The 26,775-nt window shown below is 39.4% G+C and overlaps 1 protein-coding gene across 1 annotated transcript in view; it reads left to right on the top strand.

The window, feature by feature from the left end:
- The first annotated feature begins 8,149 nt into the window (after nt 1-8,149).
- Nucleotides 8,150-26,775, top strand: part of STK17A (serine/threonine kinase 17a) — a 44,795-nt gene continuing 26,169 nt past the window's right edge. The window contains exons 1-2 of the mRNA XM_010381579.2: nt 8,150-8,612; nt 20,678-20,890. Coding sequence (XP_010379881.2) covers nt 8,407-8,612; nt 20,678-20,890 — 419 coding nt within the window. The 5' untranslated portion in view covers nt 8,150-8,406. The remainder of the gene's footprint in view (nt 8,613-20,677; nt 20,891-26,775) is intronic.

Raw genomic sequence — 26,775 nt, forward strand, 5'->3', positions numbered from 1 at the left:
TCTCAAAAAAAAAAAAAAAAAAAAAAAAAGAGAAGAAGTCAGCTACTTGTTATATGTTATTTCTTTCTAGATTTTGTAGTTTTCGTTTGTTTTACATTTAATGATTTAGAAGATTTGGGGCTTATTGTGGTTTCTTAAATATTATAATTCTATTTCAAAACTATTCTGTTGTGTTGAGCTATCTTATTTCACACTGTATTTTAATATGTTAGGACAGTTCTCTCCTTACGACTTTCTTTTACAAAAATTTTCTAGCTACACTTGTTTGGATATTCTTCATAATGAACTCTGAGATAATTTTAACACATTCCAAAAGACAAATTTTTGAGACTTATTAGAATTTTGTTAAATATATTGATTTATTTCCTAAGAATTACAGAATCTAATCTTTTCATCTATGCATCTCTCTCGAAGTATTTGTTTATGTCTCTTAGAATAACTACTTTCTTTAAAATAAAATATAAGCTTTGTGCATTTTTTGTGAGGGTTACTTCTGCATGCTTTATTTTCATTTTATTGCAAATGGAATAGTTCCCCATTAGCTTTCATATCTCATTGTTATTATGTAGGAATGCTAGTGATTTATTTTTATTAAACCTAATTGTCTTTTAAAATGTATTAATTTTAATATTTTTCAGTTGATCCTTTTTTATTACATTTTACTTATTTATTTATTTTGTTTTATTTTAAAATGTTCTTTTTTGAGATGGGGTCTCACACTGTCACCCAGGCTGGAGTGCAGTGGCACTATCCTGGCTCACTGCAAACTACGCCTCCCAGGTTCAAGCGATTCTTTTGCCTCAGCCTCCTGAATAGTTGGAATTACAGATGCCCGCCACCATGCCTGGCTAATTTTTGTATTTTTAGTAGAGACAGGGTTTCACCATGTTGGTCAGGCTGGTCTTGAACTCCTGACGTCAAGCAATCCACCCACCTCGGCCTCCCAAAGTGGTGGGATTACAGGCATGAGCTATCACACCCAGCCCTTTTTTATTACATTTTAAAATAGCATTAATAGAAACAAGGTTTCACTATGTTGCCCAGGCTGGTTTCAAACTCCTAAGCTCAAGCGATCTTCCCACCTTGTCCTCCCAAAGTGTTAGGATTACAGGCATGAGCCAGGTCCAGCTTATTCTTTTGGATATTCTAGAAGTAGAATATAGAATTTTCTACATTTAACAATTGTGACAATTCCTTCATGACTACTTAAATTCTTCCTTTCCAATATTAATGCCAGTGTAGTCTTACTGCACTATTTAGGTTCTCAACTGCAACACTGAATAGGAGTGGTGATAGCACGTGGCTTTCCTGTGCCTCTGACTTCAACAATAATACTTCTGTAGATTTTTTTTAGAGATGTATCTTCTTAAGTTTAGGAAATTCCTCTCTATTTTAATCAGTCATGAGTGGGTATTGCATATTATGCAATGCTTTTTCCCAGCATTTTCTGTCAACATAGATGAGAAGTAAATTGGCCAAGTTCCACCTATTTGTGATTGTGGCTTTCGGTTGTGGTTGTTGTTGTATATCAAAATAATAGATGACATTTGGTTTCTTCCTTAATTCCACTATGGTCATAGGGAATACTCTACAGAATTTCAGTCCTTTAAAATTGTTGAAATGTGCTTTACAACTCACTACATAATCAATAAATATTCTTTTTGCAGCAAAATAATATATATTCTGTAGTGCTGTATGTGTATCATGTCAATTTTGTTCATCGTGTTGTTCAGCGCTTCTATGTCCTTTCTGTTTTTTTCCCTGCTCGTTCTATCAGTTACAGAGGGGCATGTGTTAAAAATCTCAGGTTGTGATGGTAGATTTGTATATTTGTCCTTTTAGTTCTGTCATTTTGTTTCGTATATTTCAATACTATCTTTTTAAGATAGCACTGAATTGATCCTTTTCACGAATGCATTTTATCTCTTATAATACTTGGCTTTAAAATCTACTTTGTCTAATATTTGTATAGCTACAACCAATTTTCTATTAGGCACAACAGGCATACATAACCCAGAGATATTGCAGATTCAGTTCCAGACTGCTGCAGTAATAATATCATAATAAAGCGAGTCACACAAATTTTTTGGTTTCCCAGTGCATATGTAAGTTATGTCTACACTATTCTATGGTCTATTAAGTGAGCAATAGCATTATGTCTAGAAAAACAATGTACATACATTGTACATTTTAATGAATGTATATGCGAAACAACATACATTAATTTAAAAATACTATATTACTAAAAAGTGCTATTGATCATCTCAGTCTTCAGTGAGTTGTAATTTTTTTGCTGGTGAGGGGTCTTGCCTCCGAGTTAATGGCAACTGACTGATCAAGGTGGTGGTTGCTGAAGGTTAGGGTGGCTGCAGCAATTTCTTAAAATAAGACAAAAATGATGTTTGCCACATTGATTCACTCTTTCTTTCACAAAAGATTCCTCTGTAGCATGCAAATGCTGTTTGATTTTACCCACACAGTAGTGATGCAGGATTTTTTTGCTCCTTAGCTGGTCTCCTTAGCCAGGCTCCTCCCCTGCATAAGATGCAAATTCCTGATGGCTCCAACCCATTCCCCCAGTGCTTGTGGGCCTCCAGTCCACTATGGGCATGCTCAGGCAAGTCCTCTGTGCAGGTTCCCTTATCTGCACAAAACATCTGATGTAAACACTTGTGGGGCGGGTCGGAGATTCTCTGGGGACCCTTCCCTATATGCCTAGGCCTTTGTCTGCCTCTTGCCTCTATCAGTAGGACTTCCTTGCCACCATTTTATCAACTAAGTTTATGTAATACTCTAAATCATTTGTTGTCATTTCAACAGTGTTTACGGCATCTTCAACAGGATTAGATTCCATCTCAAGAAACCACTTTCTTTGTTCATCCGTAAGAAGCATCTTCCACTGAAGTCTTGAGCCCCTCAAAGTCATCCATGAGGATTGAAATCAATTTCCTCCAAACTCCTGTTAATGTTGATATTTTTTACATCCTCCCATGACCCATGAATTCTCTTAATGGCATCTAAAATTGTCAGAAGATTTTCAATTGACCTTGCCCAAATCCATCAGAAGATTCACTATCTATGGCAGCTACCGCCTTACGAAATATATTTCCCAAGTAACAAGACTTGGAAGTCAAATTACTCCTTGATCCATGGACAGCAGAATGGATGTTGTGTTAGCAGGCATGAAAACAATATTCATCTCCTTGCACATTTCCATCAGAGTTCTTGGGTGTTTGGTACATTGTCAATGAACAGTAATATTTTGAAAGGAATCTATTTTTTTTCTGAGCACTAGGTCTCTAGACTGGGCTTAAAATGTTCGGTAGACTGTGTTGTAAACACATGTGCTGTCATCCAGGCTTTGTTTTTCCATTTCTAGAGCATAGGCAGAGTAGATTTGGCATAATTCTTAAAGGCCCTAGGATTTTTAGAATGGTCAAAGAGCATTGGCTTCACCTTAGAGTCACGAGCTACATTTGCCCTTAACAAGCGAGTCAGCCTGCCCTTTGAAGCTTTGAAGCCAAGCCTGGACTTTTACTCTCTAACTCTGAAAGTCTTAGATGACATCTTCTTCCAATAGAAGGCCATTTCATCTACATTGAAAACCTGTTGTTTCGTATAGCTCTCTTCATCAATTACTTGAGCTAGATCTTCTAAATAAATTCCTGCAGCTTCTACATCAGCACTTACTACTTCACCTTGAACTTTTATGTTATGCAGATAGTCTCTTTCCTAAAATCTCATGAATCAACCTCTGCTAACTTCAAACTTTTTTTGGCAGCTGCCTAACCTCTCTCAGCCTTCAGAGAATTGAAAAGAGGTAAAGCCTTGCTCTGGATTAGGCTTTGGCTTAAGGGAATCTTGTGGCTGGTTTGGTCTTCTATCCAGACCACTCAAACTTTCTCCATATCAGCAAGAAGGTTGTTCCACTATTTTTATCATTCCTGTGTTCACTGGAGTAGCATTTTTAATTCCCTTCCAGAACTTTTCCTTTGTATTCACAACTTGGCTAACTGGCTCAAGAGGCCTAGCTTTCAGCCCATCTTGGCTTTCTACATGCCTTCCTCACTAAGATTAACCATTTCCAGCTTTTATTTCAAGTAAAAGCCATGAGAATCTTCCTTTCACTTGAACACTTAGAGGCCATTTTAGGGTTTTTAACTGGCCTATTTCAATATTGTTGTGTTTTAGAGAATAGGGAGGCCTGAGGAGAGGAAGAGAAATGGAGGGCTGATTGGTGGAGCAGTTAGATCACACACAACATTTATCAATTAACTTTGCATGAGTGCAATTCATAGTACCCAAAAGCAATTACAATAATAACGTCAAAGATCAAAGATCATGGTCCACCATAACAGATATAATAGTAATAATAAAGTTTGAAACATTGTGAGAATTTCCAAAATGTGACAGAAAGAAATGAAGACAGCATATACTGTTGGAAAAATGGCACTGGTAGACTTGCCTGATACAGGGTTGCCACAAACCTTCAGTTTGTAAAAAATGTAATATCTGCAAAGTACAATAAAGCAAATTGCAATAAAATGAGATATGCCTGTATTTACATGGCATAATTCTTTCCATCCTTTCAATCTTTCTGTAGCCTTTTATTTGAGGTGTCTCCTAGAAGCAATATATAATTGATAGTACTTTTTAATTCTGTCCATAGCATTTGCCTTTTAATTGGAGTATAGATTCCATTTATATTTAATGTACTTGCAAAAAAATCTCCTGTTTTAAAAAATTTACCATCTATTTGCTTCTTTGCTTTTTTAAAATTTTTTTATTTTATTTTATTTTATTTTATTTTTGAGACAGAGTTTCACTCTGCTGCCCAGGCTGGAGTGCAGTGGCACAATGTCGGCTCACTGCAACCTCTGCCTCCTGGGTTCAAGTGATTCTCCTGCCTCAGCCTCCTGAGTAGCTGGGACTACAGGTGCCCGCCACCATGCCCAGCTAGTTTTTTGTGTTTTATTTCAATAGAGATGGGGTTTCACTATGTTGACCAGGCTGGTCTTGAATTTCTGATCTCAGGTGATCCACCCTCCTTGGCCTTCCAAAGTGATCATCTATTTGTTTCTACTTGTCTGAGTTCCTTTTTTTCCCTTTCTTGCATCTTTTAAATTTTTTTATTATTCCATTCCCCCTTTTTAAACATGTTATTTATTCTTTTTCTACTACTTTTGCTGTTATTCTAGAAATTATAATATTCATTCTTGATGTATTAAAGCCAAGTACTTTTATCAATTCCTATACAATCCTAGGACTTTAGAACATTTTACTTTCATTTACTCTATCTCACTTTTTGTGCTATTACTGTGTATATTTTAATTCTACATATATGTAAACCTCACATATCATTTTTATTGTTTTATACAAATAGTGTGTATTTACATCTATCCATATATTAGCCCTTTGATTGATCTTCATTCCTTTAGATGTCTCCATGATTTCATTTGGGATTATATTCCATCTGCCTGAAAACCTCCTTTTGGAATTTCCTTTAATGTAAATCAGCTGATGATCTTAGTGTTTCTTGGTTATAAAACTGTCTGTATTTTATTTTCAATTTTGAAAAGCATTTTTACTGGGCATATAATATAGGCTGACAGGTAACTTCTCCTAACACTTTGAAGACATTTGAAAGTGTTTAGGCTTCCACTGGTTCTTTGAGAATAAGCTCTTAATTTTATTGTTGCTCATTTGCAGATCATATCTCTCTTTTCTCTGCTGATTTTAAACCTTTTCTTTTTTACTTTGTTTCTCAGTAGTTTACAATGTGCCTAGATATGGTTTCCTTTGCTTGAAATCCTGTTCTATGTTCACAATGTTTCTTGACTCTGAGAATTGTAGTTCATTCGTTTAAAAACATTTCCAGCCATTATCTTTTCAAATACTGCCTGTTTTCTTTTTCTCTCACCTCTCTTCCTGATATTCCAATTACATGTGTGTTAGAATGTTTTACCACATATCAGATGTGTTATAGTCTCCTTTCTGAAACCTTATCTTTTATATAAAGTTTCTATATCTCTTGCATTTCATTTTGCATATTTTGTTTTGCTTATTAGCTTCACTAATTCCTGCTTAAGTTGTATCTAATCTGTTATTAAACCCATAATTCTGTAGTAGTTTTAGTTAGTGTGGTTTTTTCTCCAATTCCCAAATTCCATTGTATTCTTCTTTGGAGTTTCCAGTTCTCTGCTGAAAACTCTTAATCTTATCATTTAATTTCTTGAAGATATTAAACAGAATTATTTTAAAATCTGTCTTTAAACTTTAATATCTGATCTGGTTTTTATTTCTGTTTTTTTCCCTTAGTTTTTAAGACAATTCTGTGTCCTTTGTTTAAATTAAGTTTCAGACATGGTGTATAAAATATTATATGGAAAATGTGTGGCTCTGGATGACGCTCTTTTTCACCAGAGAGAATATTTACTATTGCCTTTGAAGCTGGTCTTCTGCCCCTTGGGTCTACTTCCCTTTCATCCACGCCCCTAGGGTATAGCCCTTCGGAGTCCCAGCTGAAAGTCTAGTTGCTTACCAGCCCCTCATCCTAAACAGGCCCTAAACTCCAATTTTTTTGTCTCCCCAACCCCATGAGATGGAGATGGCTGAAAGCTCTGCTTACTTTCTCACTCTTTCAGCCATTGCTTTAAAATCATCAAATACCTCATGGGAAAAGTGGCAGCTTTCTGAGCTGCCTATCTTTCCAGGATTTCAGTCATCCAAGTCCCTGCTGGGAGAGGAATGTTTTAACTTTTGCCAACTTTTCTGTTTTTTCTTAGTGAGAATGTTGATCACAAATAAACTAATATTATCAGTGCCAGAAGCAAAACTCCACTGAGACAGTTTGAGCAGAGCCGTGGCGCGATTTGGTTTCGATTTTTTTTTTTTTTTTTTTTTTTTTTTTTTTTTTTTTGAGACGGAGTCTTGCTCTGTCGCCCAGGCTGGAGTGCAGTGGCGCCATCTCGGCTCACTGCAAGCTCCACTTCCCGGGTACACACCATTCTCCTGCCTCACCCTCCCGAGTAGCTGGGACTACAGGCACCCGCCATCACGCCCGGCTAATTTTTTGTATTTTTAGTAGAGACGGGGTTTCACCATGTTAGCCAGGATGGTCTCGATCTCCTGACCTTGGTGATTCGCCCGCCTTGGCCTCCCTAAGTGGTGGGATTACAGGCGTGAGCCACCGCGGCCGGCCTGGTTTCGATTTTTACAAGATCACTCTCATTGCCTTGAAAATGAACTATGCGGCATTAAGGAGGAAGAAGGATGGAAGCAGGTGGTCCAGTTAGTAAACTATCACAATAATCCAGATAAGAGGTAACGGTGGCTCAGGCCATGGTGGTAAGGTGGAAATAGAGAGAAATGATCAAATGCCGCACTGACAAACTGGAGATGGGCATGAGAGAGGAGTCAATGCTCATCCCAAGATTTTTGGCCTGAACAGTTAGAAGGAAGGAGATGAAGAAAACTGAGACGGGGAAAGCTGGGTAGGAGTGCATTCATGAAGACCAATCAGGAACTCACTTTTGTGTATGTTAAGCCTGAGATGCTAATTTGACATCTAAGTGGAGATGCCAAATGCATAGTTGAATACACCAGTCTGAAGTTCAGGGAATATTTGAAAGCTAGAGATACAAATTCTGTAGTCATGAGCATATAGATGGTAATTAAAGTCGTAAGACTGGATGAGAAGACCTCGAAGGTAAATATAGGGACGACTACAGACAATATAATAGTGTCTATTTCAAAGGGCTAGCGTGCAGGGTTAATAATATTTATACAACTCCTGCCTCCAGGCCCCTCCCCCAGTGTAGGGAGATCAGGGACTCATCACCCCTTCCCACCACGTGAAGTCCCGCTTACAGCTGAAATGCCTTTTATTAAGCAAAGTCAGCTTTTGTGACTCTCAGATGCTCAACAGGTGCGCAACTCTGCTAACGCAGTAGGCGGTCCTGGCCAAAGGGTGGTGCTGTGAGTCGCCTCCAGCCTCCGGGCCGTCCCGAAAGCTGCACCTTCTCCCCCTGAGCTGCAGAGGGCGCGCGTGAGGCATCGGGCGCTCAGGACCCCGCAGGAGCTCAGAGAGGGGGCGGGGCAGCCACGGAGTGAGGCTGGGACGGGGAGGGGCGGGGTTAGGTGCGGGGCGGACGTGGGGTGGGGTTTGCCGGGGCCAAAAGCAGGGCGCAGGGCAGGCGCGGGGTGGTCACGGGGGCGGGGCCAGGCGCGGGGCCATGGGCGGGGCTGGGCTGCCGGTAACCTGCCTGCCGCAGTCCTAGCGCCGCGCTGGGGAGAGCGGGTGTTTGAAGGCTTCCGCGGACCGGCACTAGGAGCTGGGGGTGGGTCCGTGACCCTCCGGCTGCTCGGAGCGAACAGGCGGCCAGGAAAGAAGCGGGCCTGAACACCATGATCCCTCTGGAGAAGCCGGGCAGCGGCGGCTCCTCCCCAGCCGCCACCTCAGGCTCGGGCCGGGCCGGCCGGGGTCCGAGCGGGCCGTGCCGGCCGCCGCCGCCGCCCCAGGCCCGCGGGCTGCTGACAGAGATCCGCGCCGCGGTGCGCACCGAGCCCTTCCAGGACAGCTACAGCCTGTGCCCGGGCCGGGAGCTGGGCAGGTGAGGACGGGCGGGGCCGGGCGCGGAAGCTTTCCGGACGCGCGGGGCGGGACGCGGGCGCAGATGAGTGCCGGGCCCCGGCGGCGAGGCTGAGGTGGCGTTGCTGCTGCCGATAACGAGCTTTGTGACTTGGCACAAACTTGGGTGCTGACGGCGAGTAGGGCAGCCGAGTCGCACCAGCGCCTCCCCACCCCCACCACATGCCGCGCCCAGCGAGCGAGTGATGGTAACTCGATGGCGGTCCTGGAGACGCGGACACTTTCCTCTCCTCAGCCCTTTGGTTCTCTGTGGCGTTTCGAATGGCGATTTAACGAAAGAAGGTGCGGACCGCGCTCTGCCTTTCACCCCGAGGAGCGGGTCTGAAAAGCAGAGGTCTGTGGAGCCGGCTTTGTTTTTTTCCTTCAACTCTTGCGACTTTCTTGGTCTCTCTGTGTGGTTTTAATAAAATACAGCATCCGTTGTGACAGCTTCCTTTACACCGGTGCTCTGTTACCTTGTGTCGGTCTTCTGCTGAATTCATTTTCGTTTTCTTGGTTGGTTTTGTGCCATTTTAGTTCTAAAATATTTAGGTCCCTTTGCCTCGAGTTTAGATTGGTTTCTTTCGTAGGCGCTTGGCCCTTTTCTCGCTCTTTTTACTTTGCTGGGAACCGATTCTTGCCTTCTCCCCTCACCCCACCCTAACCCACCCCTTTTTTTGTGGGAATAGGGAGAGCTTGTCTCCAGAGTTGCAAGTGCAGGCTATTCGGATGCTTTACATTTTGCATGCTGAAGAGGGGTGATCGAGTGATTTTTGTGGGATTTGGGGACTCTTCCTTGAGAACAGTGTGGGGAAGTTGTTAAATTCTCTGGCTTTGGGGGCAGACCTGAGTTCATATTCGTGCGCTGGTTGCTGTGTTTTCCTTTGGAGGGGTTAGACTCCCCAGCCTCACTTTCCTCATCCGCAAAACCAGTATAATGATGACACCACCTACCTCAGAGGTGTCCTGAAGATGCCATGCCTGTCAAGCGCATACCACTGGGCTTGCCACATGGCGTTCAGTAAATGTTCTCATTATTGCCAGCATTTGTCATGGTTGCAAAATAGCACCATGTTGTAATGGGAAAGGGCCTGACAGTTGGAACAGCCTTCAGCTGGGGTCTTGAAAAGGCAAATAATGTAACATTGGTTATAATGTTAAAAACACACTGCCTTACACATATTAAGGTAACTTTAGAAAATAGTTTTTTTTTTGTGGGGGCGGGGTAGGGAGTGTGGAATCCTACCTTAACAAAGTCTTACTTATTCCTAAATGTTAACAAAAGGAAAAATACCTTTCAGGAGCAAGATTTACTTCACTGCTAGGCCCTAGTTGACTGGATCTGGGCATACTTTGTGACAAAAGGTGAAGGGAGCTGTGACTTAGCTGTGTATTCTAATTTGTCGACATTCCAAACATTCTGAAGTAACCCATATTACCCAAAAGAAGGAAAATTGGACGGGCACAGTGGCTCACGCCCGTAATCCCAGCATTTTGGGAGACTCAGGCGAGTGGATCACCTGAGGTCAGGAGTTCGAGACCAGCCTGGCCAATGTGGTGAAACCCCGTCTCTGCTAGAAATACAAAAATTAGCTGGGCGTGGTGGTACATACCTTTTCTTACATAAATTTCTTTACAAAAGGAGTAGGTCATAAAGCAGCATAACAATGCAATTATTAGATAAATACTTGATATAAGAGCCTGGAACTGAAAAATAAAATTAAATCTATTCTTTTCCTTGTAGCACCCTTTTTTTTTTTTATCACATAGCAGTTTAATGCAGTGCTTAAGAATATTGGCTTTGGAGTCAGAGAGTGTGAGATTGAATCTTGGCTCTTACTAGTTATGTGGACTTGAGTGCATTGCCTAACCGTTTATTGCCTCATAGGGTTGTTGAGAGAATTAAGTAAAACACGTAGCCTTAAGGCTGTGCTTAGCTTAAGGGAGGCACTCAGTAAATGTAATTCATAGTGTAATTCAATACGCTGTTATTTTAAATGTAACCAAAAAAGAAAACCTGCACAATCTCAAAATATGCCTCTATTTCTGGTAAAAGTAATGAAGTCTCAGGAAGTGAAAGTTCTGTTGGTGCTATAAGCAGTCCTTGTTTAAGGTTTATAAATTTTGCCTGTATTTATGGTTTTAACATAGTTAAAAGTGTGTTTTTGCTTGATCTTTGATAAGGTAGAAAACTTATTTTTCCAACTATTAACTCTGGTTGCATTTCTGGTATAACTCTAGTCTCATTCTGATAAAGAACTTGCAGAATACTCGTTTATATTTTAATAATGTGGGAAGAAAAACAGATTTTTTCATTTCATTCTGTGGCCTTTCATTTAGGAAAATGCAGAAGGGGTGTGACGAGTTAACTGTTCAAACAAATAGATCTTTTTCAGGTGCTACTATGTTATCACAGATCTAAAACTTGTAATGAGATCACTGTTCAAAGAGAATTTTTTAAATGGTCAACATTGATTCCAGAGTAATGACAGGATGTGATGTTGATCATTTTAAGAAATGTCACATTCTTTCATGTCTCCAGCAGAGTCCATAGCAGCGTAAATAAGGGTAAATATATGATGTAAAACATTGTTTTATTGACTGGTTATTCCTAAGGCTTGTTACTTTGCTTTGAGTCAGGATGTATGCCAGTGTAAACCACATTAACGATTTCCTTACTGGGGCACACAAGAGAAATGACCTTGGGTTCTGAGAATTTTTTTCATGTTGATTTCCCTTGAGTTTATTGATAATATAGGAACAGAAAGATGTTTCTAGGAACTTAAAGATACACCAATTTCATATCAAATGATTTGCCTTACATTTGTTTTCATTATCTAGTCCTCAACTTTAATGTTTTTAATATACTCATAAATTTTTTCTTAAAAAAAAAAAGCCAAAAGAACACTTTAAAAATATTGATGCATGCTAATAGTTGGATTTTCCTAAGGCAAAAAATTACAAATTCCCATCTGAAACAGGTACTTTATAAGTGTGCAGGCTTTACAGTTTTGCAAGTGCTTTCACATGCGTTATCTCATTGATTCTCACCACAAGCCTGTTTGGAAAGTCCCATTTTTCAGATCAGAAAACAAAGACAGAGTTTAAGTCTTGTGAGAGATAACAGCTGGGACTCCTGACTTTGAAATCATTCTCATTACACCACACATGTTTTTCAAAGAATAATCTGTAGTCATATCTTACAACTAAAGCAATTTCCTATCATTCTGATGAAAGGATATGTTAGTGAGTTTGACATTGGAACAAACATGGTCAAGCTTCAGTGTCATATAGTTAAGTCACCACTGAGGCCTTAAAGTAAATTAGGGATGTCCTATCTCCTTCTCCTCAGAGCAGTAGGGGTAACAGGGACAAGAAAGGATTTTTTTTCAGAGAATAATATTCAAACTGAAAGGGGACTCTGGGTGGGTATTTTGGGGACTGTGTATCCTTACCTAGATTTATGGCTGTAGGTAATAGCTTCAGTTTTTGTATCTGACAACAACTTAAGCATGTGTCATAAGTTATTTTTTAAGAAATAAAGACCTTTATTAAGTAATATCCATCTAGAAATTGCTTTGTTTTAACAGAGATGTTATTTAAGATTTGACAACTGGTCATTAGTTTGAAGAATTTTATTTACAAACAATTTTGGGTAATCTGATACTTTGGATGGATAAAAGAAAATTGGCCATATTTGTGGTTCAACAATAAAGTTGCTTGGAAAGTATGGCTTCTGCTCTCAGACAGGTACTTTAAGTCAGTCACCTGTTCAATTTTGAAAAGTTAATGCTTAAAATGTTAAATTAATTTAAAATACATAAATTTAAGAATTTGAATTTTAGTCTCTTCATAAAACTATAGATGACACAGTTTTATAAAATCTGATTATTGAACCAAATGCATTAGAAAACTAAGTAGCTATAGTCATTGAGTCACCTCTTCAAGTAAGAAGTTAACTAGATTTCTTGAGAGAATTTATACGTTATGTAGACTAAATAGCTCACCCCCAGAACTCCTGTTCTATGATTTTTTAAAAAATTATTATCATTGGTTATAACATAGATCTGAAATTAATGCCAAAATCAATAAAAATAGCCACTGATTACTGTATAGTCTTCACTGCCCTGTATGGTAAAGTGCCATTGATCTTATTTTACAGATGAGGAATCCCAGGATCCAAAGGATTAATAAATTGCCCAGTATTACACAGTTATTAGCCAGAATTTAAAACCAAGTTTGACTTGTAAAGCCCTGCCTTTTCTTATCACGCATGCTAATATCTTATTTGAATGGACTCACTGATTTTTACGCCTAGAGTCTTTTCCTTGATCCTTTCAGCGGTAAGGAAGACAAAATCCATTCTAGGTGTTTCTTGAATGGAACTCCTTTACCTTCAAGACATCATCCCGGCTGGGCGTGGTGGCTCACACCTGTAATCCCAGCACTTTAGGAGGCCAAGGTGGGCGGATCGCTTGAGGTCAGAAGCTTGAGAGCAGCCTGGCCAACATGGTGAAACTTCATCTCTACTAAAAATACAAAATTAGCCAGGCACGCACCTGTAGTCCCAGCTACTTGGGAGGCTGAGGTGGGAGAATTGCCTGAACTTGAGAGGCAGAGATAATGCCACTGCCCTCCAGCATAGATGACAGTCTCAAAAAAAGAAAAAAGACATCACCCCAGTGTAATTAGGCAAATACTGTACTTATGTATTGAGTACATAAAGGCGCACTACCTTAGGCTCTGGAAGCTATTCCCAAATGTAACAGATGATCACTGTCCCCTTATAGGCAAGATGATATGCCACTGGAAGGTCTTATGGTGGAAATAACATTTCAGTTGGGCTGTAAAGAATGGGTGGAATTTCAATGGTGGTTGCCATTGTCAGTAAAACACCAAGTCAGAGCGGTAGAAAAATTCAGTGAAGAGAGAATGGCAAGTAGTCCAGTATATTAAATGTCATGAGGTTAAGTTGCCGTAAAACTTTTATTTAACAAAATAATAAGAGCAATATATATACTAGGTGTGCTGATTATATTTGCACACCTGCCATGTGTAGGGCACTATGGAGATAAAAAGATGAGTAATAAGTGAGGTCCCTGAAACTCACAATCCAACTGAGAGACATAGTACAAGTTGTAATATGTAAGATTGACATAAATATGATAAAGGTATAAGCAAAGCACTTCAACCTAGAATAAAACAGGACCTTGGACATTATTTTACTTACCCTGTGTACTGCTCAAATTAGCATGTGTATTTTCTGATGTTTACCTGAATGTTATATATTCTATTATCTCTTCACCTTTGCCTGTAATCCAACACTTGAATTTATATTTGGAATCCCTTCAATAAATGGAATTCTCTTTACCAAAAAAGGGAGCTCAAACTTCTGTCCAACTATAACTCGTACCACATTACACAGTACTATAACTGGTACCACATTTACACAGTACCTATATTAAAAATCTAAAAGTCATCTACGACTTTCACCTTTCCCTTCTCCTTCATCTCTGCCTACAACTCACACCTGCCAGGGAGTGCTAATAAATCTTGACTTGAAGTGTCTTTTAAACGTTTTCTCTCTTCCCAATCCCTACTGCTGGTACTTGAGTACAGGCCTACTGCTTTGAATTATTTTATTGGCCTGTTTCTATTATCACTAGCAATCCACTCTTCACAACACTATTAGAATTATCTGTTTTGTTTTGTTTTGTTTGGTTTGGTTTTGTTTTGTTTTGTTTTGTTTGAGACAGGGTCTCATTCTGTTGCCCAGGCCAGAGTACAGTGGCATGATCTTGGCAGCCTAGTTGTCCCAGGCTCAAGTGATCCTCCCATCCCAGCCTCTCAAGTGCCAGGACCACAGGTGCACACAACCATGCCCGTCTAATTTTTGTATTTTTTGTAGAGACAAGGTTTCACCATGTTGCCCAGGCTGGTCTTGAACTCCTGGGCTCAAGCAATCCACCTACTTCAGCCTCCGAAAGTGCTGGTATTACAGGCATGAGCCACCATGCCCAACCAGAATTATCTTTTGTAAACAGTTATTTTCAGTATTCTAATAGGTTCCAATTTTAAGCCTGATGAAGCCCAAACTCCTTAGCAAACATACCTACCTAAAGATACTCACCCTGTCTCCCTAAGCACTGTTTTTAGGCACTGATAATGCAAAGTTCTTAAGGAGCTTGGACTGGTGGTTCTCAATCAAATGTCACCTCCTCTTGTTATAATTGTTTATGTATCTTACCTTTCCCACCTCTCTGGAATATGTTTTCAATGAGTAGTTCTGAAATGTATTCATTTCTGATACTCATCCCAAAATATTTAATGAAAACCTAAGTTCCCAGTTTTGTACCTATTAGTGAAATGTAGATGTTTTTGAAATGAAAAAATAAACCTGAAAAGTATGGCAACTGTATATTCTAGGAAGAAGTTTGGCTTTTGAGTCAACAAAAAAAGTAGATGTGCAGCAAACATGCCCTTCGGACCTCATCAGCCCCAAGTCAGTTATATATAACCATGGCCCCTAATGTCAGAGAAACATCATTTTTAAAATGTTTTGTAGAGGACTCAATAACCTAAAGTTAAAGGTTGAGGTATAGTCACAATTTTTACCATAAAGTCATGGTAAAATATGCATGTTGGAACCCTTTTGAGGTATGGAATTTAGGGAACTCTGTCAATGTAATTCTGAGCATATACACTGGGACTTTGCAGCTTGAATACTGAATCTCATGTTTTCTTTATACAATGTGGCTGTGTAGAACAGCTCCAAGAAATCTGTTATTATCTCCTCTGACTCTTTGAGTGGTTTGAAGGGTCCCCCTCTCATTGCACCAGTCATTTAGAGATGAAGGCATGCATGCTTCCTCAAATCATTGCGAGCTGCTGTCATGATGTCAGTTTCACTGGTATGTGGTGTTAGAACAATGGAAGAGTTTTATTCAGCATAGGATAGATCAGGGTTCAGCAAACTACAGCCAACCACCTATTTTTGAAAGGATAGAGCAGGGTTCTATTTTTGAAAGACTCACAAGCTGTTTTTACATTTTTTATGTTTTACATTTTTTAATAGTTAAAAAAATTAGAATAAGAGTAATATTTAATAACATGAAAATCTTATGAAATTCAAATTTCGGTGTAAAAGTTTCATTGGAAGCCAAAGACACCCATTCATTTACCTTTCTTATATGGCTGCTTTTGTTCTACAACAGTGGACTTGAGTCATTGCCGCAGAAACCCTCTGGTCCACAAAGCCAAAAATATTTACCATCCTGTTTGCCCTTTACTTACAGGATATGATGGAAAGAAAATAATAAATCTAGAACTGTGAGAAATGTTTCCAGAAAAACAGAGGTGGTGTCAGAGTAGTCATTGGTATGAAAAGAGAGCCGTGGGAACTGCATTCTGGCACCTAAAGGAATGGGTGAGGAGCATGAGCAGCAGATGAATAAGTATGGGGAAGAGGCCCCAGAATTTGGCAATGGCTGTTCTGTAACAGGGCTCCCAGAGTTCACAGGTTAGCAATGTGTGTGAGTCCGTGTTTAATTTGCCCTGTTAAATTCTAGCTTCTAGATTTTGATCTTTCGTTCTAGACTACTGACATAATTTTGAGTTCCAATTCTGTTTGCTGAATTAACTGTCTTCCCATTCGGTCCTTAAAAATATACTTTTAGGCTATGTAATAAGTAGTTTTTTACTTACTGCACAGTACTTTATTGCTTTGAATGTCAGGTGTGGCAACAGTAAACATTTGTATGTATGATATGTGTTTGAGGGCCGTTCTACTGAGTCATTTCTAATTTACCAAGAACATGTTTGCTGCCAATTATAAGTTGAGGCTTCATTTCAGACAAATTTTTTACAAATTAAACTTTTCTCTTCTCTTAACTGCAGACATGTAGGTATGAAAATATCAAATTATTAATAATTGTTTTCTTTCTTAAAGGAATTAAGAGATCATTGGGAACCTTTTAAAACTTGATGGAGATGTTAGCCTAATGATTTTGTGGGATAAAATGAAAGGTATTAGTCTTTGAGGAATTCATTTATAGTAACTCTCTCCAATATCTGTAGAAGTCTTTCATATTTCTGTGAACAAAAGAACTTTGATCTGAATAAGGGTGCTGTTAGGTGGGTTGTTACCAAACTGAACAGCCATAGGCCTTTGCCTAAGGATTTGTCATTCCACATTTATATTACTAATGATAAAAACATGGAAGAAATGAAAATTATATTTGCAGTTAACAATCACTGGGAAGGAAGAATTACTACTCAAAATTATGTCAGTAGTCTAGAATGCTAGATCAAAGCCTAGAAGTTAGAATTTAACAGGGCAGGCCAGGCACGGTGGCTCACACCTGTAATCCCAGTATTTTGGGAGGCCAAGGTGAGTGGATCACTTGAGGCCAGGAGTTCGAGACCAGCCTGGCCAACGTGGCGAAACCCCATCTCTACTAAAAAAAAATGAAAATAAAAAAATTAGCTGGGCATGGTGGCATGCACTTGTAATTCCAGCTATTTGGGAGGCTGAGGCATGAGAATTGCTTGAACCCGGGAGGTGGAGGTTGCAGTGAGCTGAGATCGTGCCACTGCACTCCAGCCTGGGTGACAGAATGAGACTGTGTCTCAAAAACAACAACAAAAAAGAATTTAACAGGGCAATTAAAGCCTTGCAATTAATTTTTTAGAAAGCTTTTTAAAAAAAATAGATTTAGGGGTACAACTGCATTTGTGTCACATGGATATATTGGGTCATGGTGAAGTCTGGGCTTTTAGTGTGCTCATCGCCTAAATAGTGTACATTGTACCCAATAGGTAGTATTTAATTCCTCACCCCCTTCCCACTCTCTCACCTTTTGGTCTGTTTTCCACTCCGTATGCCTATCTGTCCATTTAGTTCCCTCTTAAAAGTAAAAACAGGCAGTGTTTTACTTCCTGCTTGAGTCATCTCACTTAGGATAATGACATCCAGTTCCATCCATGTTACTGCAGAAGACATTATTTTTATGGATGTGTATTAGTCTATGATACATACACACACCATATTTTTAGTCCCGTCATCCACTGATGGACACAGGTTGAAACCTTTGCTATTGTGAATAGGGCTCTGATAAATGTATGAGTACAGGTGTCTTTTTCATATAATTTCTTTTCCTTTGGGTAGATACCTTGTAATGGGATAGTCAAGTCAGATGGTAGTTCTTTGAGAAATCTCCAAACTACTTTCCATAGTGGCTGAACTAATTTACATTTCCACCAACAGCGTATAAGCGTTCCCTTTTCTTTGTATGTTTGCCAACGTTTGTTGTTTTTTGACCTTTTACTAATAGCCATTCCAACTGGTATAAAGCAGTACCTCATTGTGGTTGTAATTTGCATTTCTTTGATGATTAGTGATCTTGAACATTTTTTCATGTTTGTTTGCTGCTTGTATGTCATCTTTTGAAAAAATGTCTATTCATGTCCTTTGCCCACTTTTTATCGGGTTGGGTTTTTTTCTTGTTTTTTGAGTTCCTTGTAGATTCTGGGTCTCAACCCTTTTTGGAGGCATAGTTTGCAAATATTTTTTCCCATTCTGTAGGTTGTCTATTCATGCTGTTGATTATTCCAAATTTTTTAGCAATCATTTTTAAAATGTAGTATGAGGATACTGACTTGACAAATATTCAAGGTGGAAAAAATCTAAGTAGTTTATCAGCCCAATTTGAAATATGAAAAACATGTCAAGTTTTTTTTAACAAGCAGTCTTAGGTTGTATTGTCCCAAGAGCAACAAAAGTAATAATGATGTAATGCTTTGATTGATTATACCTGGATTAGTTGCTTCAGATTTGGTTGGCACATTTTCTGATGAGCCATAATAGGAAGTGAACCTTATGGGGAGGTGGGCATGGTGGCACGCACCTATAATCCCAGCTATACAGGAGGCTGAGGTGGGAGGATCACTTGAGCCCGTAAGTCCAAGGCTGCAGTGAACTATGATGGTGCTACTGCACTCCAGCCTGGGCAACAGAGTGAGACCCTATCTGTTAAAGGAAGAAAAAAAAAAAAAAACCCTATCGTGATGAGGATTGATTGCAAATTGGGAAAGGGAAGAGGGAATGGCAGCTAACAGATGATGTTTGCTGTGTTCACTATCTGATAGACTGCCATGTGGAAAAGAGTGTGAGTTCTGGTCTGTACTGCTCAGCAGAGGACCCTGACTGTAGCCCTTCAGCTGAAGTCAGGTTTAGTCTTGTAGTGAAGACCTTATTATTATAATATGTACCCAGTAGTGGAAAAGATTACCTCACAGTCTGAAATAAGACATTGGCATTTGGCGTTAGGTAAAATACTATATGATTTCTAAGTTGTGTTTCAACCTAAGGATTCAGTGGATGTTTATGGGTGATGACTATCACAGCTTAATGATGTTTGTGTGATTAATAATATTTTATTGAGCACTTACTGTGTGGCAAGTACCATGCTAAGCAATTGAAATATATTATTTAATTCTCACAACCCTGTGAAGTAGATGCCATTTATGTCTCTATTCTACAGATTAGAAAAATGAGGCCGGGTGCGGTGGCTCAAGCCTGTAATCCCAGCACTTTGGGAGGCCGAGACGGGCGGATCACGAGGTCAGGAGATCGAGACCATCCTGGCTAACACGGTGAAACCCCGTCTCTACTAAAAATACAAAAAAAAAAAACTAGCCGGGCGAGGTGGCGGGCGCCTGTAGTCCCAGCTACTCTGGAGGCTGAGGCAGGAGAATGGCATAAACCCGGGAGGCGGAGCTTGCAGTGAGCTGAGATCCGGCCACTGCACTCCAGCCTGGGCGACAGAGCGAGACTCCGTCTCAACAAAAAAAAAAAAAAAAAAAAAAAAAAGAAAAATGAGACTTAGGACATGGAGGCTCATGCATTTAATCCTAGCAGGATCACTTGAGACCAGGAGTTCAATACTAGCCTGAGCAACATAGAGAGACCCAGTCTCTTTAAAAAAAAAAGAAGAAGAAAGAAAAGAAAAATGAAACTAAAAGAGGTTAAATAAACCACCTAAGGTTACTTACTGTCAAGTGCCACTTATAGGGTTCAAGGCCACATAGGTTTAATTCCAGAGCTCATACCTTTAATTAGTATGCTATACTGAGTCCCTGGTTTACCTGCTTATTAGTGTAATGACAAATAGTAATGCATCAAGGTAACACTTTGTTATATCTGTCTTTGTGAGAAAATACAACATTTCTAGCTGATGCTCTAGTTAAAATGATATATGAGTGAGATCCTTACCTTTAGAAAGTGATAGTGCTCTTTAGCACTATCTTTAGAAAGTCAGTTAATGCAGTGAAATTCATCGTATTAGGGATTCTGGTGACCAATTTCTCTTAAAAAATCAAATGGCCTTCCCCCCCACCCCGGCCCCCGCAGACAGAGTCTTACTCTGTCACCTAGGCTGGACATGATCTTGGCTCGCTGCAACCTCCACCTCCCAGGTTCAAGCGATTCCCATGCCTCAGCCTCCTGAGTAGCTGGATTACAGGTGTAGCACTACCATGCCTGGCTAATGTTTGTATTTTTAGTAGAGGCAGTTTCACCATGTGCTAATTTTTGTATTATTAGTAGAGACGGGGTTTTGCCGTGTTGGCCAGGTTGGTCCAGAACTCCAGACCTCACGTGAGCCACCTGCCTCAGCCTCCCAAAATGCTGAGATTACAAAGGTGACCCGCCATGCCTGGCTTCAAATGGCTTTTTTAAAGACAAATCATTTTGTGTAGAAATGTGCAAAAAATTAAGTTATGTATAACTCTGCAAAAAATATGGACTTTAATATTTGTTATTCTTTATTTAGAAAATGAATTGGGCAGATTTATACATTTTGTTTTATTTGATAAATCCATAAATCTATAGATGTAGCCTATATAAATTTCTAAGTGATATTTCTACTTTTGTGATTGTATATGAGCTAAATTTGAATATCTACCAATGGTTATTTGGAAATTTCATTGAAATCTGCCATCTCTGGAAAGTTGTCAACTTTAACAGTGAATGTTTTTGTTTAATTCTAGGGGGAAATTTGCAGTGGTGAGGAAATGTATAAAGAAAGATTCTGGGATAGAATTTGCTGCAAAGTTCATGAGAAAAAGAAGAAAAGGCCAAGATTGTCGGATGGAAATAATTCATGAGATTGCTGTACTTGAACTAGCACAGGACAATCCTTGGGTCATTAATTTACATGAAGTTTATGAGACTGCATCAGAAATTATCTTAGTTCTGGAATAGTAAGTATTATCTTTCTTAGATTAAGTTTGTTTGGTAGTCTACACTTCCTTTATGGGATGCCACTCATCTGTGATAATGTTGCCAGGCCTGGTTCTCTGGAAATCTCAGAATTTTCTAGATCATCTTCAAGTGTTCCTCTTATTTATTTAACATGTTCCAAATTTGCAAGGATGCTTGTATATTAACTTTTTTATTTTCATTCTTTAATGAAATTCTTCTCATAATAGGATAAAAGGTTATCTTACGATTTTATTAGAGGCACGCTTAACGAAGTAATACCAAACTAATATTACAATAAAAGGCATGTTTTTATAATCTGAGTTAATCTCCTTTCTTTTAGAAACAGTAGTCTTGATTCTTACTATGTTTTCAATTTAAGTAGGCAGATACAGCACAGAAAACAGCTTTGAAAAATGAAGGACTGTTCTTTCTCCTTAAGAAATCCTGGTTTCAGGGTAGGCACGGTGGCTCATGCCTGCAATCCCAGCTCTTTGGGAGGCCAAGGCAGGAGGATCACCTGAGCTCAAGAGTTCAAGACCAGTCTGGCCAATATGGTGAAACCCAGTCTCTACTACAAATACAAAAAAATTAGCCTGGCGTGGTGGGATGTGCCTGTAATCCCAGCTACTCAGGAGGCTGAGGCAGGGGAATTGCTTGGACCAGGGAGGTGGAGGTTGCAGTGAGCTGAGAGTGGGCCACTGCACTCCAACCTGGGTGACAAAGCGAGACTCCATCTCATAAAATAAAAGGCCTTAATACTCATGCCTATAATCCCAGCACTTTGGGAGGCCAAGGCAGGAAGGATTACTTGAGCCCAGGAGTTTGAGACCAGCCTGAGCAACATAACAAGACCTTGTCTCTTTTAAAAAATAATTAATTTAAAAAAGAAAACAAAAAAGACTTAATACATCAATAAATCCAAACAAAATAAGAAGACAAACTTGGAAAAATACGTCTAATATTTATCTAGCCAAAGCAGTTAAAGTTGCTTGAATATACAACCAGGTCTTACAAATACACACAAACACATGAACCTCCCAGTTTGAAAAGGGCTTGGCCCATAATCCCAAAAGATGCAATCCTAAATGTTGAAATTCCAAAAAATCAAAAACCCTAAGGTCTAAAATCTCAAAAACCACAATCCCAAAAGATCAAAATCCTGAAAACATAATTATGGAAAAAATAATCCTAAAAAATTCTCTAAAAGACATTTATTTGGTCAGGTGCTGCAACCTCCGCCTCATGGGTTGAAGCAATTCTCATGCCTCAGCCCCCACAGGTAGCAGGGATTACAGGTGTCCACCTCCACGCCTGGCTAATCTTTTGTATTTTTTGTTAGAGATGGGGTTTCACTGTGTTGATCAGGCTGGTCTCAAACTCCTGACCTCAGGTGAACCACCCATCTCAGCCTCACAAAGTGCTGGGATTATAGTCGTGAGCCCAGCCAAATCCCAGCACTTTGGGCAGCCGAAGTGGGAGGATTTCTTGAGCCCAGGAGTTGGAGACCACCCTGGGCAACATAGCGAAACTCTGTCTCTACAAAAAATACAAAAATTAACTGGGTGTGGTGGTGCACTCCTGTAATCCCAGCTACTTGGGAGGCGGAGGTGGTAGGATCACCTGAGCCCAGGAGGTCAAGGCTATATGAGTCGAGATAGTGCCACTACACTCCAGCCTGGGTGACAGAGTGAGACCCTATCTCAAAAAACAAAAAAAAATTTGTTTACATTTTAATAGGGGATTGATTTAGGAAACATAAAAATAACTATGTATACCATAAATTGTCCAATTATGTTAATTAAAAATAAAACTTTAATACATGACATTTCATGACCGCTTTATTTACATGCTAAAACAGTAATAACATACATATTTTTACAGACATAACACTCAGATATACTAACAGTCACACAAATGTAACAGTTATGAGCCAGATAAACCATATTTATAAAAGAAATAGTTCAGCTGGGCGCAGTGGCTCACGCCTGTAATCCCAGCACTTTGGGAGGCCAAGGCGGGTGGGTCACGAGGTCAGGAGATCTAGACCTTCCTGGCTAATACGGTGAAACCCTGTCTCTACTAAATATTCAAAAAATTAGCTGGATGTGGTGGAGGGCGCCTGTAGTCCCAGCTACTTGGGAGGCTGAGGCAGGAGAATGGCGTGAACCTGGGAGGTGAAGCTTGCAGTGAGCAGAGATCGCGCCACTGCACTCCAGCCTGGGTGACAGAGTGAGACTCCGTCTCAAAAAAAAAAAATTCTAAAAGTGAAATATATAAATGTATATTTCCATAGTTGATAATTCTGTACACTTAAATTGATAATTGTGGTCATCTGAAATACCATGACAAGCAACCTAAGTCTTTCGACAAAATTGATCGAAAATCTCAATGTGTCCTCACCATATGTGCAGTTGCCCAAAGAGCCAAGATCTCAAGAAATTTTTTTCACAAATGCAGATGTACAAAAAGGACATATCTTCATTTATTAATAAAGTTTCAATGTTTTTGTTGTTCTTTTTTGGTTTTTTTTGTTGAGACAGAGTCTCCCTCTGTCACCCAGGCTGGAGTGCAGTGGCATGATCTTGGCTCACTGCAACCTCCACCTCCCAGTTCAAGCAATTCTCCTGTGTCAGCCTCCTGAGTAGCTGGGATTACAGGTGCACACTACCGTGCCGGGCTAGTTTTTTTGTAATTTTAGTAGTGACAGGGTGTCATCATGTTGGCCAGGCTGGTCTCGAACTCCTGACCTCAGGTGATCCACCTGCCTTGGCCTCCCAATGCTGGGATTACAGGCATCAGCCACCAGGCCTGGCCTCAGTGTTTTTACATACACAAAATCAACATTGTGATAATATATTTTGATGGAGTCAAATTTGCAAAATATTCATAAAATGAATTAACTCTCCTCAAAATTTCACCCAGTTCATACCTCCAGTATTGAAAATTATGCAAAGATGAAATGCATAGCATAGTGAATTGGTGCTATATGTGAAGGGGCAGAAGTTGTACATGATTGAATAATTTGGCAGGGGGGAGTTCTTTTTTACCGGTGTTTTCACTTCTATAACCTTTGAAACACCTGATGCACTTGTATTTGGACAGTGGTTGTGATCTACAAATTTTGTAAGTATATGTTGTCCACCTGAAAACCTGGTTATGGCTCAGCCATTGCAATTCAATTATTTTCTGCTTTCAAAGCACCGATAATAATTAGCTTTTAAACCATTAGGTAGTATTGTATGCTTAACTTAATCACACCCTTTTTTGAAGGAACAATTTCACAGATCTCTTCCATTGTATTGTAAGGAATACAGTGAGAAGGAATGATATTGGACTTCCCCAGTACCAAATCTTTATTATTTAATAGTTAGCCTTCTCCAGAGAGACAGAACCAATAGGATATGTGAATAAATACGAGAAGGAACTTAATTAGGAAACTGGCTCGTGTGCTTATGGTGACTGAGAAGTTGCACAACAGGCCTGCAAGCTAGACACCTTGGGATGCTGGTAACATGGCTTAGTCCAATTGCAAAGGCCTCAGAACCAGGGAAACCAATCATTAACTTTCAATCCAGGCCAAAAGCCTCAGAACCCCAGGGAGTGGGAGTGTAGGGAGCAGGGGTGGTCAGGTGTAAATCCTGACGTTTAAAGGCTGGAGTTCTGATGTCCACGGCAGCAAGAGAAAAATTGGTTCCAGCTCTCAGAGAGAGATCAGCTTGTTTTCTATATTTCTTCTCTCTAATTAGATGGTGCCTGCCAACATTGAAGACATATCTTTCCTACCTAGTCCGGTGGGACTCACACACTAATCTCTGGAAACACCCTCACAGACACACCCAAAATAATATCCCAGATTTCTAGGTATTCCTTAATCCAGTCAAGTCAACAACTGAAATTAAGACCATAAATCCACCCCTTGTCAGTTTGGCATCCATAATGCGTCTCCTTTAAACTGTACTTAATTTCCAAATAAAGACAGCAACAAAGTAATAGTTCCACCTAACACGATGCACCTACCATGATGCACCTAGCCTCATACAACTGAAAACACAGTGGAAATCCCTTCCCTAAATCCCCTCCCTCCCTGGAATTCAGTTTTCACGATTTCAACAGTCAAAATTTTAATTGTTCAAGATTGTGATTTGGGGATTTTAGACTTTAAGGACTTTACCTTTCAGGATTTTGATCTTTTGGGATTTTGACATTCTGGATCATGGCATCTGAGATTGTGTCTTTCAGGATTATGATCAGCTCTGGTTTTAAAAGAATGAACAAATGATATGAAGAGAAATTTTCACACACGCAAATGTAAACTGCCTTGAAACATGAAAATATTTTTATTTTTATAATGTAAATTTTAAAATAGGTTGTGAATTTCTGCCTATCAGACTGGCAATGATTATAAACAAAAGTGATATTCATTGATTGAGCCATTTGAGTATAACTTTTCTGGAGTACAGTCTGAAGTATGTATCAAAAGCCTTAAAAAAAATATGTTTTAACTCAGCAATTTTACTTAAAATTTTTTTTAATGGTACATAATGGGGTCTCATGTTGACCAGGCTTGTCTCAAACTCCTGGCCTCAAGCAATCCTCCTGCCTCAGCCTCCCAAAATGCTGGGATTATAAGCATGAGCCACCATACATGGCCTAATTTTAGTTTTATTAATTTTTTCACAAGGAAATATTAGGCAGTTTTGCAAAGATATGATACCAAAATGTTCCTTATGTCATTCTCTATGTAGCAAAAAGGTAGAAATAATCTAAATGTTTGTTAGAAAAAAGGTTGGTTAAATAAGTGATGTCACAAAATGGATTACTAGGCAGTCATTAAGAAGCTAAGGTAACTATAAATATATTTCAAATATTTAAAATATTAAGTTTAAAAAAGAGCATGTTACAAAATAATATGTATGGCATTATGTTGTTTTTATTTAAAAGTTTATAGAGGGTGAAGTCTGGATGGCTAAAATATTAAGCATGTTACTCTTGATAGTGTAATTCAAAAGTATGGTGTTCATATATTTTAATTCAATAATTTCACTTGTAGGAATCCCTTTTAGAGAAATAATACGAACATGAGAATCACAAAAGTGTTTGTCACAATGCATTTCTAATTTATGATAGTGGAAATATCCAAAAATGGCAGAATGGTTCAAAGTTTTTTTAAAAAAATAAGTTTAGGAATCTCATATGGAAGCCCACTGCTTACCAAGGATTTGTTTTTTTTTCTGTTTATTACAGAGGGGATTAAGGTAGAATTGGAAATTGATCCAGAAAAGACCACCTGAAATATTCTGTCTCTAAAATCTCCTCCTCCTTGCAAAACCTGCTCTTCAGCCTTTCATCCTGGGACCCTTTTCAGTTCTTCCAGTCTTCACCTGGCTCCTGACTTTTTTCTTCCCTTTTCTTCCCTTCTCCTCTTTGGTAGTTAATTTAACTCCTCTCTTACCAGCACCTCACATTATTTCCCTCTTCCTTTTGGTCATCCTCTGCAACTCGTTTGCCCATTTTAAACCCAGAATGCATGCTGTGTGTCCCTCCTCCTCTGCTGCCACACATTCTTGGAAGGACTTGGATCGTTTTTCATCTACTTAGTACAAGTGTAAGAGTTCCATCCTCAGCTAGGCTCATGCTATAGCTTAGCAAGTCTGTACCTAATCTCTTATGTCCTTTTAACACCCCCACCCCCTGAGCTAATCCATATCTTTACCACACTTACTGTGTCACCTGCTTCCCACCTCTCATGAGATACTTAGCCTTTTCTCCCCCATATGGAGAAATCAAGGCCATCAGACACACTCCCCAAGCATCCCTCCCCTCTTCCTCTAATATCTGTCTTTGTTGCTCTCATGCCCATCCCTGCTGTTCGATGGAAGGGATT

The sequence above is a fragment of the Rhinopithecus roxellana genome, chromosome 6 (assembly GCF_007565055.1).
Source record: "Rhinopithecus roxellana isolate Shanxi Qingling chromosome 6, ASM756505v1, whole genome shotgun sequence".
Classification (NCBI taxonomy): Eukaryota; Metazoa; Chordata; class Mammalia; order Primates; family Cercopithecidae; genus Rhinopithecus; species Rhinopithecus roxellana.